Genomic DNA, 15,989 nt, shown 5'->3' on the forward strand with positions numbered 1-15,989 from the left:
AGCTGCCCACACCTGAGATGGCAGCGCTGAACAATACATTTTCAAGGTAAGTATTTCTTCTTGCGGGTAAGTGCAACCTGGGACAGATCAGAGGCTATCCATTGTAGAATGTACTAGCCCTGACTGTCCCGGGGGTATTTTTTTTGGTTTTAGGTGGAACTCCGCTTTAAGGTCTTGGTTTTTTTTTTTTATATATAAAATAAAATATATATTTACAAAAAAAAACAAAAACATGGTACAGCAGGCACATATCAAGAATATGAAATGTTGGGTTTACATGTTCTTTAATGCTATAGCTGTGTCAACCTGTGTTTATTGTCCTGAATCTCCAATAGTGATGAGCTCAGAAGTGTTCCGGATGGTAGTAGAAACCCACCTGAACAATCCTGCCAGGAAGCCATCATTGTGCACCACCAATCAAAGGCTTTGAGACATTTCCCAGCCCGCAGCTGTACAGACCAGGAAATGCCTCACTGCCTATGATTAGTGGTGTACAGCAGGGATATGCAAACTGTGGCCTTCCAGCTGTTGCAAAACTACAAGTCCCATCATGCCTCTAACTTTGGATGACCATGCTTGTGGCTGTCAGAGTCTTGCTATGCCGCATGGGACTTGTAGTTCTGCAACATCTGGAGGGCCACAGTGTATACTGTATATCCCTGGTGTACAGTATCGGCGTCCTGGCAGGATTGCTCAGGTTGGTTGGGACTACGATCTCGCACAAGCTTGAGCCAATCACTAATCCCTAAGTCCTGAGGGTGGCCAACTATAGTCCCCCAGCTGTTGTGGAACTACATGTCCCATTAGGCACTGCAAGACTTGACAGTTCCACCACAACTTAACAAGGCATGAGGGAAAGGCTGACAGTTGCTGTCAGAGGCATGATGGGACTTGTAGTTCCACCACAGTAGCTCCCCCTTGTATCTAAATGGCCATATACACTATAAAATTTTCTGAAGACTTTTTCCTTCAGATTGCATACAAATGGAAAGTGTTTAGGTTTGACCTCATATTATATGGTTTTGGTAAATCTAAAGGAAAAAGTCTTCAGAAAATCTTATAGTGTGTATGGCCCATAAGACCAGGAGGATAAGGCCTAACACCAAGAGCTCAGCAGTATATGAGTATTACTCTAGTACCATATTATTACCATAGCAGCTATACAGAAAACACTCCTCGTGAGAGATACAAATATAAAGATGTGATTTTATGAAGCTTCATTATGAATAAAACGTCCAGAAATTTCTACCAGCTCGTCCTAGCCCAGCCATTGCTGATGCTCTGCACCATGTGATAACTCTCCGTTGACCCCGCCCGCCGCCTCGCCTCAGCAACCAATCAAACAACGAGAACTGTGACAGGCTCTCTGGTATGAGGAGAACGCAGCGCGGCGTCCCGAATTCGAGCGCCTCCCCGCCAATCAGACGCGCGGAAAGCATCCTGGGCGTGGACATGCAAATCCAGTTTGAAAAAGACGGCGGGAAATCTGAGTTTCGCGGGAGGACCTTCGCGCGTAAACCGCATCCCTTCATTCATTGTCAGCTTCCTGGAGCCATTTTTCAGCCGCGGCGGTGGCAGGGAGGTCGAAGCGGGGCCCAATCACTTCCAGTCGCACAATCCAACTGCATCTGCCCCCTCCGGTGCCCGATCGGCCTCCGACAAGCTCACCCCAGGCACCGAGGGGGTCCCTGCTATCGGCATCGGTGACTATTTCCAGGCTACGGGGCCGGGCCCGCACGGATTCCAGGGGTCGGAAGGAGGGAAGGAAGCCGAGTGTGCCCGGGATCGGAGAGCGGGAGGAGGCTGTCCCCAACCAGCATGAGGAAAGGGATCCACTCCGGGCACGACAAGCTGCTGGTGGCCGGCCTGCAGAGCTCGGAGAAGGGCTCCGGGGGGTTCGTGGCCGGGGGAGGCGCCGCCACCGCTACCGTGGTGGGAGGAGGGGGATACCTGCACATCCTGTCCTCCCCCGGCCCGGTACACCACCCCCAACACGGACTATGTCTGCCCGATCAACAGCACCAGGCGGCTGCCAGCTTCATCTACTCTACCCCGCATGGACCCGCCGCCAGAGCCGGCCTACTGCAACCCACACTGGGGCGCCCTCCGGTAATCAGCGCCCATCCCCCACTCTGCACCACACCGGGGAAGGGGGGGGGGGAGTTCATGGGGGTCGTTGTGTCTGTAGAGGGAGCTGGGCACTAGGATTTCTGTGCAGGTTCCCGCCCCGGATGGAGGGGGTAGGGGAAAGGTCACCTGTGTATTAGCTGTTTATACATCTGTCACTGGGGGGGGGGGCAGTGTCACACACCGATCTACACCAATTCATAGGGAGGGGGGCACAGATCATCAATGTTCTCATCAGGCAATCAATTGATGATCAACCAAATTTCATCCATATGACAGTTTGAGCGATAGTTGTGATATCGTACAATCTGATCTTTCAGCTATCGCTCATACTCTGATTGCTAATCAATTCTCTATTATCAACATTCCTATCAGACAATTGATCGATGATCAGCAGTGATATGACAAAATTTGAGTGATAGTTATCAATAGTGTACAATCAGATCTTTCAGTTATCGCTTATACTCTGCTTTTCCTGTGTTTGATTACTAATCAATTCTCTTTTATCAGCATTTTTATCAATCGATCGATGATCAGCAGTGATATGACTAAATTTGAGTGATAGTTATCAATAGCGTACAATCAGATCTTTCAGCTATCGCTCATACTCTGCTTTTCCTGTGTTTGTTGATTGCCAATCAATTCTCTTATCGACTTTCCAATCGATCGAAGATCGGCAATCAATTTGAGTGATAGTTGTGATCAATAGCGTACAATCATCTTTCAGCTATCGCTCATTCTCTGCTTTCCTGGGGTTGTCCACTGTCAATTCTCGACATTCCAATCGGTTGACAATCCACAACCAATTTCATTGATAGGACAGGGTTTGAGCGATAGCTGTGATCAATAGCGTACAATCGTATCTCTCAGATATTGCTCATACCCTTTTTTTTTTTTTTTTTTTTCAGTGGTTTTAGACTTGGGGCTCTTTCACACGGTCCGCTCCGTAGGCGGATCCGTGTTGCTCAGCGGGGATCGATCCGCGATCCCCGCTGAGCCGGGCGGGTGACAGCTCCGTCTCCACTTGCGGAGAGGGAGGTGTCTCAGCCCCTGCTGCCCTCTATGGGGGATCGGATGAGAGCCTGTCCGCTCTCATCAGATCCGATCCGATTACTGAACGGATGGAAAAATAGGGTTTCCATCTGTCCAGATTTCATGGATCGGATGCGGATGGCAGCGGGTGTCAGCGGAGGTGTCTCCGCTGACACCCACTGCCCCATAGAGATGCATGGAGGATCCGATCAGATCCGCCTAAAAAACTGACAGGCGGATCTGATCGGATCGCCCGTGTGAAAGAGCCCTTATCGATTTTTTTTTTTTTTTTTTTTTTTTTTTTTTTTTTTTTTATCGAAATCTTGATCCTAGAAGAATTTACTGATCCGATAAGGAGATTAGACGATGAAAGATATGATTATATGCAATCACATCTGTTTTTATCATAGCTCCTCATCTGATTTGTCAATTCATTTCCCCTCAACATTCCTATCAGATAAACAGATGTGATTGCATATAATCATATCTTTCATCGTATAATCTAAGGTCAATTCTCTTAGGATCAAGATTTCTATCAAAAATCGATAGTGTAAAACCACAGGAAAGCGGAGTATGAGCAATAGCTGAAAGATACAATTGTATTCTATTGATCACAACTGTCACTCAAACTCTGCCCCAATCAATGAAATTGGTTGTGGATTATTGACCGATTGTCTGATAAGAATGTTGATGACAAAAGAACTGACCAATCAGATGAGGAAATTGCATGATAAAAACGGATGTGTTTGACAGCGTACAGTCATGCCTTTCATTGTGTAATCTCCTAATCAACAGCAAACTTCATACATATGACCGAGTTTGAGCGATAGTCAAGATCGATGGCGCACAATCCTATCTTTCAGCTATCGCTCATACTCTGCTTACCTGTGAATGTTGACTATCGATCTAATCTCTTAACATTCCTATCGGACAATCAATCGATAGTTGACAACCACAGGAAAGCTGAAAGATACGATTGTACGCTATTGATCACAAATATCGCTCACGCTGTCATATCAATAAATTGGTTGCCGATTATGGATTAATTGCTATATTGGGCAATTTTTTTTTTTTAGCCTCAACATACCCATCAAGCAACCAATCGATAATCAGCAACCAATTTCATGTGTGAGCGATTGTACGCTATTGATCAAAACTATCGCTCACACTGTCATATCAATGAAATTGGTTGCTGATTATCGATTGGTTGCTTGATGGGTATGTTGAGGCTAAAAAAAAAATTGCCCAATCTAGCAATTAATCCATAATCGGCAACCAATTTATTGATATGACAGCGTGATCGATATTTGTGATCAATAGCGTACAATCGTATCTTTCAGCTTTCCTGTGGTTGTCAACTATCGATTGGTTGTCCGATGGGAATCTTGATACGTGATTTTATCGATAGTCGACATCCACAGGTAAGCAGAGTATGAGCAATAGCTGAAAGATAGGATTGTGCGCCTTCGATCTCGACTATCGCTCAAACTCGGTCTTCTGTATGAAATTGGCTGTGGATTAGGCGATTACACAATGAAAGGCATGATTGTACGCTGTCAATCACATCTGTTTTTATCATGCAATTTCCTCAACTGATTGGTCAGTTCTTCTGTCATCAACATTCTTATCTGACAATCGGTTGATAATCCACAACCAATTTCATTGATAGGACAGAATTTGAGCGGTAGTTGTGATCACTAGCGTACAATCGTATCTTTCAGCTATTGCTCTTACTCCGCTTTCCTGTGGTTGTCGACTATCAATTGATAGAAATCTTGATCATAAGAGAATTACCGGTCCGATAAAGAGATCACATGATTGTACGCTGTCAATCACATCTGTTTTTTATCATATCTCCATCTCATAGGAATATTGTTAAAGAGAATTGACCAATCGGATGAGATATGATAAAAACAGATGTGATTGAATATAATCACGTCTTTCATCGTGTAATCTCCTTATTGGATCGGTCAATTCCCTTATGATCAAGATTTCGATCAATCCATAGTTAACAAATAATTTGATTTGACAAATACAGCAAAGCTGAGTATGAGCAATAGCTGAAAGATATGATTGTACACAATCGATCACAACTAATCATATCTTTCAGCTATCGCTCATACTGCGCTTTCCTGTGGTTGTCGACTATCAATTGATAGAAATCTTGCTCATAATTATTTATTTATTAGAACTATCGCTCAAGTTCTGGGTCATATCAATATAATTGGCTGTTGATTGATTAAATTTTTTATTGGACAATTGATCAATAATTAATAGCCAATTTCATGGATCTGACCCAGAATTTGAGCTATAGTTGTGATAGCGTACCATTGTATCTTTCAGCTATTGCTCGTTTGCCACTTGCCTCTGGTTGTTGACTATCAATTGATAGAAATCTTGGTCATGAGAGAATTGACCAATCTGATCAGGAGATTACATGATATGCAATCGCATCTGTTTTAAAATATCTCCTTGTATGAGAAGAATGTCGATGATAAAAGAAAATATTCTACTCAATTGATATTCCCCAGCCAATTCCATTATCAATTGATTGTCTGATAAGAGAATTGATCTATCCGATGAGATTACATGGTAAAAACAAAAGATATGTTTGTATGCTGTATGCTGTCAATCGCATCCGTTTTCACCATGTAATCTCATCTGATTGAAAAATTCTCTTCTGATCAGAATTCTTATCAATTGATCTATAGTCAACAACCAGTTTGATAGGACACAGACAGAAAAGCGGGAGTTTGGGCGATAGTGGTGGTGGTGTACATTTTCAGATCTTTCAATCTTATCGCTCAAACGCCACTTTTCCGTGTGTCCTATCAATCTAATTGGTTGTTGACTATCGATCATTTGATTTGAATGCTGATCATGAGTTTTTCGATCACATGAGATTACATGATGAAAACAGATGTGATTGACAGCGTACAATTATATCTTCTGTTGGTTGCCATGTAATCTCATTGGATTGGTCAATTCTCAACGTTCCGGTCAGACAATTGATCGATAGTTAAGAGCCAATTCTATTGCCTGCATTTGATTGTCTGATAGGAATGTTATAAGAATTGTCCAGTCAAAGGTGATTCTATGATTAAAACAGATGTGATAGCATATAATCATGCATTTGTTCGTGTAATCTTATCGGATTGCTCATTTCTTTTAATATCAACATTCCCAACAGGCAAATCGATTGATAGTCCAACAACCAACAGATTCTTAGGGTAGGTTCTAGACTCTGCAGTCTTTTGAAGCAGATCCACATTCAGATCGCTTTTCAGAGATTGATGGGTCACATGATGCCACCTCAATGGTTCTAACCTCATTTTTTTGCTAACAAATGCTCTGTATTCGTCACTTACCATGCTTCCCCCCCCCCCCCCCCCCTTAGCCATGATGGTGGGCTTGCCACCTAGCGATACTCCAGGTAGTTTTTGACGCAAAGCAAACACCCCCATCTGCTGCCTGTTTCAGCTTAAGGGGGGCATTAAATACGTACCTTTTTTTTACCAGCTGCCCCCCCCCCCCCAAAATGCATGTTGTAAATGCTGCATATCAATGCAATGCGATTGCTCAATTTTATATCCAGGCTGTGCAACTCGTTGATTCAATCTGCTCGAAATTGCATAGCCTGAAAGTTGTCTGTTCAAATATTTGCCAATTTGTGTTGTAATTATCTGTTTTGATGGAATCACACTGCAGTCAGATGGTAAAATGGCACATGTGTGGTCACCATTATGGAAGTGCATCTTGACTTGCCTGTTTTTTTTCCCTCCAACATCTGATTGGGAATTTTAAACTTCAACATGGCTTTCCTTGATTTACCAGCAGTTTACTATCTGGCCTAGTTGTTGCTTCTTTGCCTACCCATGTCTGCTTTTTCCTTTGATGAGCAGGATCTCTCACCTCCCATCCTCCATGGCTTTGGTATGGAAATGAAATGAGGTGGCTGGCTGCATAATTAGGCCTGCAGTGTGGCTCTTCAGGAGCGTCTGAGGCCTGCAAGTTGGGTGTCCAATTGTCTGAGACCAGCAGCTCCTGATGCAAAATCATCCAGTTAAGCTGTCCATAGATGGTGTGACTTTTCTTTCTTGGCAGACATCCCTGCTGGGGAAACCCACTGGCAATAATCACCAAAAAAAAAAAAATCCGGCTGGTTGATCGATCACTTGATTCACTTTACTACAATCAGCCTGCCTGTACTTGGTTCGAATTGCGGGCTGACCCTGCTCAACCAGGTAAAGTTTGAACCAGTTTGATAAGTGGAACTTTCTCCGTTCATTGTACTTTGTACACTCATTCCATCTGCCCTGTTACATAATTTTGTTTTGAGACCTGTATACAGTGTCTTTACTAACTTTTTTACAAATCTTCCTGTGCATTACAGCGTCCCTAGTACATAATAATGCATCACTCCATTTTGAACAGGAATGCTTACCTTTTCAGTCGCCCTCCCCACTTCATCCCGCAGATTGCAGAACATACTGAGCATTGGATGTGCAGCCCTTAAAACTCGGCAAGCTTTTGGCATCGTTCCTACCCACGCATGCGCACCCTGGCAGCTCAGTGTTCGGTTAGTAGACTGCACATGGGTGGGGAATGAACCCGAGTGCTGCACATCCAACAAAAATAACACTATCTTCAGTGGAAGGCAATTGAATGAGTTACTGAAAAGGGTGATCATTCTGTTAAAAAAGCGGAGCCCTGCATTGCTTGATGTACTGCAGATGCTATAATGCTTTGTGGCAAGTGGGTAAAGCTGAACTAACCCTAACGCCCCTTAAACACGATCAGGAAGATCAGGTCTGCCTGTCCATTTTTCAGGAAGACCTGATCAGGCCACCCATTCTATGGAGAGGCTGATGTCAGCGGAGATGTCTCTGCTGACGCCTGTCTGTCCGGTCAAACTTGACAAGAACTGCTTAAAGCGGTAGTATACCGCTTTTTTTACTTTTAACTACAGGTAAGCCTATAATAAGGCTTACCTGTAGGTACAAATAATATCTCCTAAACCTGCACGGTTTAGGAGATATTACCTCTGCCTGCAGCCGCTGACGAGTGTGGCGCATGCGCTCTGAAGGTCCGGCGGACCTTCAATGTTCCTTGCCGGGAATTGCCAGAAAATTACTCCCGCGCGCATGGGCAGGAGTGACGTCATCGCGGCTCCGGCCACTCACAGCGCCGGAGCCGCGGTACCCGGAAGAGACGCCGAGGAATCATGTCAGCTCCCACAGCGGTGTCCGGGGTCCGTGTCGGGGCTTCGTTCTAAAGTAATTCATAATGAGCTAGAATGTGATGCATACTAGCTCATTATGCCTTTTGTCTTGTGAGTTTTTTCTTTTTCATTGGAGTATACTACCACTTTAAACAGTTGGATGGCGATGCGTTCGTCATCCGTCCAGGGCATTGGATGAAAACACATTCTGTCCATTTTCATCTTTTTTTTTTTTTTTTCCCCATAGAGGAGAGAGGGACTCTTGACAGGTCCGTCTCTGCACAGTGAGAAGAGACGGACCTGTCTCTCATGCCATGCTGAGTGAGAGGATCCGCCCCATAGGAAAGGAGTCTTAAGCCTCATACACACCATCAGAATATCATACCAAAAATACCGCTTTCAATGCAATCATTTAATGTGGGGAACAAATACAAAAATTTTTCTCATATGATACGAGACCGTATGGTTTTTTTTTTTTTTTTTTTTTTCAGTATGGTTTCTGTCCAAAAATACGCAACAAAACATAACTTCCAAATTTTGATTCGGTCTTAGTAACCTATTTGTTTTTGATAGACTAGCATGCAAAAAAAATCACTCGCACACATTGTGTGTACTAGGCTTTAGGCCTCTTTCACACTTCCCGGGTTGCTGTGGCCGCTGAAATCTTGCTGCTGGAATGGAGTGCTATCATTAGCGGCCGCTAAGCCCATTTTAAACTGTCAGTGGCCGCTGCTGTATTGCATGTAGCTGCACACATAGTCGATGGCTGCGGTTGGGGACGGGTGTCCGAACCTGGATGCAGCGGACTGTCCATGCTCGGACATCTGTCCCTAACCTTTGTGTAGCTACATGCGACCAGCGGCCGCTGTCAATCTGCTGTTAGTTTAAATGGGCTGAGCAGCTGCTGACCGCATAACATGGTCATTCCAGCAGCGAGAATTCACAAGTTCTTGCCGCAGGAAGCTGATCGCTGCAGCTACCTGGACATGTAAAAGAGACCTTTAGGCCTGGTTCACACCTATGCAGTTTGCTTTTGATCAGTTTGCGGTTCATTTTCCTTTTTTTTTTTTTTTTTTCCCCACATGCGGTTTAACTTTTTTTTTATTTTTTTTTTTTTTTTTGCGGCGTAAATTTTGTTAGGCAGATGAAACGCATGACTTTAAATGCACTACACACGTTTCCACAGCGTGTTCATTGACGTTTATTGAACCAAAAACCCAGTGTTAAATTTTAAAAAAATGCTTACATGTGAACTTGTCCCATAGGAAACGAAGGTAAATGGACTGTAGTGTTTTTGCAAAATGCAGTAAACGTGTAGGTGTAAACCAGGCCTAAATGCCTCCATCCTCCCATTTCCTTGTTACTCCTGGTAAAATGCCTTTAGGCGTCCAGGATTTTCTCATCGCACATCCCGAAAGGCTTAAGGTCGATTAGTGCCAACTATCATGAGATTTCGTCCCCTGTACAGCTGACATCTATGCAGGTGGAAATTATGAAATGCTTTGGCACAAACTGACTCAAAGCCTTTTCATATGTCTGTGACTATCCAGGGAGGCTGGGAGCAGGTAAAGATGTATTGCTCTTGCCAAGGCAAGAAGTTGGAGGGTGCTGGGTCATGTTAAATTTAATACGGGTCACCAACCCTAATTATTAGCAAATGTGTAGGGGAAGGGAAGGGAAAGATCTAAAGTGCAGAGAAAGGAATGCCTAAACCTCTGATTACACCTTAGATGGCTTTACAGGGGGATAATGTGGTTACAGAGAATGCCTGGTGCTGTTGGGGGTGGAGGGGGAAGATCTACAATCTAAGGAGTGATATTGCAGCTGATAACCATAGGCCAGAGGGGGATGGGCAGGCTTACTACTCCCCTTGTTGGTATGTATGCGTTACTAAGATGTTGCCATGCTTCAGGAACATATGGTCAATTAGAAGCATGTTGGGTAGAGATGTGTTGAAAACTGGTGATTGTACAGAATGAGGTTTTTTTAGGGCTGGCCATATACTGCGTTGATGCCACTTGAAAAATATCTCAGGTCTCATTGATTTAGGGTGGTTTACTACCTTTCTGTATTCCAAAATCTTTCTCTCGAATGTAAAAAGAGAGGTTTTTTTGGAATTAATCTTTTTGCTGCTGACTCCAATTGGATCATCTAAGGCAGGGATTCCCAAACTATGGCCCTCCAGTTGTTCAGGAACTACAATTCCCATCATGCCTAGTCATGTATGTGAATGTCAGAGGTTTATAATGCCTCATGGGATGTGTAGTTCTGCAACAGCTGCAGGGCCGTAGTTTGGGAATCCCTGATCTAAGGCATGGGTGTCCAACCTTTTGGTTTCTCTGGGCCACATTGTGTGTAGAGAAATTTTCTCAGGCCGCATATAAAATGTATACTATCGTTAAGGTATATAAGTAATAAAATGCCGCCGCGCGCCCTGCACTAATTTAACACAACTAGAGGATGATCAGATGAAATGGAATCGGTATACAGAGGTTTACTTCTTCTGAGAGATAATAAAGGAACACTCTAACCACCATGACCACTTCAGTGATTTGAAGTGGTCATGGTAGTAGGAGTCAGAAACGCTGCACATGCTCGCCTGCCCCCCCCCCCCCCCGAGGCAGCCTCTGCCCACCGTTCGTTGGAAGCTGCTGTGGCTGTGCCCCCAACCCTTCCTTCATTCCTCCCCAGCAAAAAAAATTGTCGGGGCAGTGGGCCGCATTGCCTGCGGATCCGGGCTGCAGGTTGGACATGCCTGATCTAAGGTATAAGCAGGTATACATGACATTTTCAGGAAGCAACAAAGATTGGGTATGGTTTTTTTTTTTCTTCCTTCCCTTCGGTTGATCACCCAAAAGCATATGGCAAGGGAGTCTGCAGACCAGAGATTTTACCTATCTAGCTAATAAAGATGATCTGTTAGGCCGGCCATAGACTGTTCGAGTCTCGGTCGGTTTAGCAAGAATCAGCGGAGATTTGAACTATGTATGGGCAGACTGGATGTACAAAGGTTGATGGTCAACTTGGGTACAAATTTCTGGTCTCGGGGGAACCTCTGCTACTTATAAAAAATCTATAACTCGTGACACAGTGTTGACAGTCAGTGGGAAAAATGCTCCTTAAGTGGGGTACACACTAGTAGAAAATCTGCCGAAAATTCCTGTCCGAGGTAAAAATCGTACGATTTTTGGCTAGTGTGTACACCACTTTCTGCAGCCGATGCTGCCATTTTCAACGAAAAAAAAACGGAGGGACATACACCAACATTTTTATCGTCCGTCCCCAGACAACCAATTTTCTTTGTGTGTGCAGTACGTCTGCGAAAAATCGGATGCGAAAGACCGCGCATGATCTGAAGTTGCTGACGACCCCAGGAGTCTAGGAACAAATGTGCCAAAATATCAGACGAGAAATTTTGTGAACATTTTATGCACTGTCAATTAAAAACGGTTGTGACCGCTGAGCATGAGAGAGAAAAATCGGAGGATATTTTGTCCGGTTTTCGTCAAGTGTGTACGAGCCTTTACTCTTGTCAGCATTTGGAAGAATTCCCCCCTTACAGATGGCTAAAAGGAACAATAGTGTCATTGGAAACGTATCTGAGAGGCAGAAATTGACCATTGCTAAAGGAACCCCTAGCAACCTCAGGAGGAACCCTACCCCAGGGTCTATAAGAACAGACTGCATGAGATTTCCGCTTTAGCTTATTAGTCAGAAAATTTGTATGCCCCTCTGGAACCTAGTTTACGTTAGCTGGAACTTTTTATTTCAGGGCAATCCCTGCCCGCTACTGGCTAACAAAGGGAACGATGGGTATCTTGTCTTCTTCTCACTGTTTTTAGGAGTTAAAATGGCTGACAGATGTCTCTAATTTCAGTAGTGAGACCATTCCTGTGAGTTTTCAGATCTGTGAAGTTGCTGTGGCTATTAAAAAGGGGTCCTGCACCTTTTGTTAACTTTTTTTATTTTGGAGAATGCAGCACTATGGACAGGAACAGATGCGGAAACTGCAGGGAGATCTTAATGCTGGTGCCTCCAAGCAGTACAAAAAGCCAGCAGGTAACTTAGCCTGCCACACTACCCCTTAGGTTCTGTTCACATACACTATATTACCGAAAGTATTGGGACGCCTGCCTTTACACGCACATGAACTTTAATAGCATCCCAGTCTTAGTCCGTAGGGTTCAATATTTGGCCCATCCTTTGCAGCTATAACCGCTTCAACTCTTCTGGGAAGGCTGTCCACAAGGTATAGGAGTGTGTCTATGGGAATGTTTGACCATTCTAGAACTGGATTTGTGAGGTCAGGTACTGATGTGGATGAGAAGGCCTGGCTTGCTTTCTCTGCTTTGATTCATCCCAAAGGTGTAATATTTGATTGAGGTCAGGGCTCTGTGCACATCAGTCAAGTTCCTCCATCCCAAACTCGCTCATCCATGTCTTTATAGACCTTGCTTTGGAGTGTGCAGTTATGTTGGGACAGGAAGGGGCCACCCCAAACTTTTCCCACAAAGTTTAGGAGCATGAAATTGGCCAAAATGTCTTGGCATGCTGACGCCTTAAGCTGTCCCTTCAATGGAACGAAGGGGCTAAGCCCTGCCCTTGAAAAACAACCCCACACCATAATTCCCCCACCAAATGATTTGGACCAGTGCACAAAGCAAGGTCCATAAAGACATGGATGAGGAGAAATTTGAATGGCCTGCACAGTTCTGACCTCAACCTGATAGAACAGCTTTGGGATGCGAGCCAGGCCTTCTCTTCCAAGGTCAGTGCCTAACCTCACAAATGCGCTTCTGGAAGAATGGTCAAACATTCCCACAGACTCCTAAATCTCGTGGACCTCTTTCCCAGAAGAGTTGAAGCTGTTATAGCTGCAAAGAGTGGGCAAAATCAATATTGAACCCTATGGACTGAGACTGGGTGCCAATAAAGTTGATGTACATGTAAAGACAGGCGTCCCAATACTTTGCGTAATAGTATATATGCAAATTGGCTGCGTTTCGAGCCGCATGCAATTTGCATGACATGAAAAGGCAGCCTTTTCTATGGAGGCGGTTCACATTAATGCTGACTGACCGCTGTCTTTCAGTCCGGTTCAAGTGCGATTTTTTTTTTTTTTTTTTTTTTTTTTTTTTTTTTTTTTTTTTTTTTTTTTTTTTTTTTTTCAAATCAAAATTTAATTTAAAAAAAAAAAAGCAGGGAAACCATGGCTGGACACATGTGAACCGAGCATAATGGAACAAAGCTTCTTGAGGACAAACTGCACTAGTTCACTAGTAAAGCTACAACTATAAACTGGAATATAAATGACCAAATATTTTGGCGCTATATTGTGGATCATAAAATAAGAGTGCATCTCACTTGAAGTGTTAACCACTTCCCGTCCGCGCTATAGCAGAAAGACGGCTACAGAGTGCACCTTATTTGCCGGGAGGGCGTCCATGTATGTCGTCCTATACTTAGACTTCAGCATTACTTGTGTGTGTTCTTGCTGAGGGCTGCCATTTTGTTGAAGCCCAGAGTCTTGAGCAGCAGTAAATCTTTAGGCTGTCAGATCAGCCTCTACAATTTTGGCACTGTGTGGAAAAAAATGTAACTGAGCACCTGCAGAGCAGGGTAAGACAATGTATTACCGGATTTTAAACCGGTATTTAAAGTTTTTCACACACACACACACACACACACACATTCTGCAAATGGGGCCAGCCTGAAGTGATCTGTCAGGACAATTTTCTGACTAAATGTTTTTTCTTTAGAAGCAGATGGGAGTCTTTCACCTGCACTGTCCAGATGATTGTGTGATGCAAATTGAACATATACTGAATTGACTGACGTAGCAGCCTGATTATTGTTCAGGGTAAAGTTTTGTTGCAGGCTGTCGGCTTTGTCACCCAACTGTTTCTACTTGTCAAGAGTAAAGTTCAGAGTGAGGATATCTGCAGAGGAAACTTGAGGAATTCTGCTTTCTCAGTTATACATTAAATGGGAAGCTGGCCATACGTTATACAATGTTCTTCAATTTCCTTCAGATTTACCTTTTAACCATGTAATGTGAGGGCCTTCCTGATTGCATACAATTTAAAATAGTTTAAGTTTGACCTCCATAATCTGTTGGTAGATCTTAAAAAAAAAAAAAAAAAAAAAAAATTATACAGGAACATTGTTAACCGCTTGCCAACCAGCTGCCGTACTTATACTGTTGCAGGTCAGTTCTGCCCTGTGAAATGGCCTACCTGCACGTCATTTCATCGGACCGCTAGTGGGGCGCTGATGGGCCACAGGGGGAGCCATTCAGCAGGTCCCACGCCCGCGATGGCAGCCTGGCACCTGTGATCGCTCACTGTGCAGACAGAGCGGCGGTCTGCCGTTTTAAACACTGCAGACTGCGGTTCCGCCAGTAATGAACACAGGGATCCTGTGTTCCTCCTATTTAGGAACACAGGTCTCTGTTTTTATTCAAGCCCATCCCCCAGTTAGAAAGCACCCCCCTAGGCACACATTTAACCCTTTGATTGCCCCTGGTGTTAACCCCTTCCCTGCCAGTGTCAGTACAGTAACAGTGCATATTTTTAGCACTGATTACTGTAGTAATGTCACTGGTCCCCCAAAGTCAAAATGTCAGGTGTCCAATCTGCCTGCTGCAATGTCGCAGTCCTGCTAAAAATCGCTAATCGCAGCCATTACTAGTAGAAAAAAAAAGAAATCAAAATGACCTAAATCTTCCCCTAGTTTGTAGGAAGTTGTAACTTTTGCACAAACAATCAATATACACTTTCTGGTATTTTTTTATTTTATTTTTTTTACTAATAATATGTAGCAGAATACATATTGGCCTAAAATGATAAAAAATCAAAACTCATGGGAGAGGCCATAAAAAGGTACCAGAAAGATCCAAATGTATCCAAAAGAATTTTACTGATTTGAAAAAACATCCCAAAAATCTGAATATGGAAAATGACCGCCACCAAAACCCCATTATATTAAAACATTAAGAGATTGTCACATGTTTAGAAGGTCCAGGATCCTAGTATGAAAGTGCAATAATTGTCACTATCTGCTTCCGTGTGGCAGGGCTCTGTATCCACTACCACTGTGGAATTAATCGGAACATGTATATGTACAGATGGGATAATACGTAAATGGCTGTAATGCGTACAACAACCATCTGCTGTCATTTGACAGTGCTTTGTATCCACTGCCTCTGGAATTACAGCAGATATGTGGTATTGGAGCCGGTTCACATTAGCGCGACATGACTCCTTACTACTTCAGGGGCGACTTGTGCATTACATTGCACCACGACTTCGGATCGACTTGCAGGGACTTCACATAATGGAAGTCTTTGCAAGTCACTCTGAGGTTGCCCCGAAATAGTACAGGACCCTTTTTCTAAGTCGGAGCGACTTGTGTCACTCCTATTAGAATGGGTCCTGTAGCTGTCAATGGACCACGAGGGAGCGTGACTTCTCAGGCTGACAAGTCGCGCTAATGTGAACCGGTTCTTACTAAGTGGAGCTAAGTCGGCACAGTGTACATGTACAGATGGGGAAATCCCTAAACTGTGATATAATATTGTAAAGCCCCCTCCTGAGAATCTCAAAATATG

General features: G+C 43.8%; 1 protein-coding gene across 1 annotated transcript in view; it reads left to right on the plus strand.

Moving 5' to 3' along the window:
* Positions 1-1,511: 1,511 nt before the first annotated feature.
* The window catches only part of E2F3 (E2F transcription factor 3), a 52,435-nt gene continuing 37,957 nt past the window's right edge, over positions 1,512-15,989 (plus strand). Inside the window, exon 1 of the mRNA XM_082259938.1 lies at positions 1,512-2,109. Within this exon, the coding sequence (XP_082116064.1) occupies positions 1,819-2,109 (291 nt within the window). The 5' untranslated portion in view covers positions 1,512-1,818. The remainder of the gene's footprint in view (positions 2,110-15,989) is intronic.

This window comes from Pelophylax lessonae, assembly GCF_965119305.1.
Source record: "Pelophylax lessonae genome assembly, chromosome: 5".
NCBI lineage: Eukaryota > Metazoa > Chordata > Amphibia > Anura > Ranidae > Pelophylax > Pelophylax lessonae.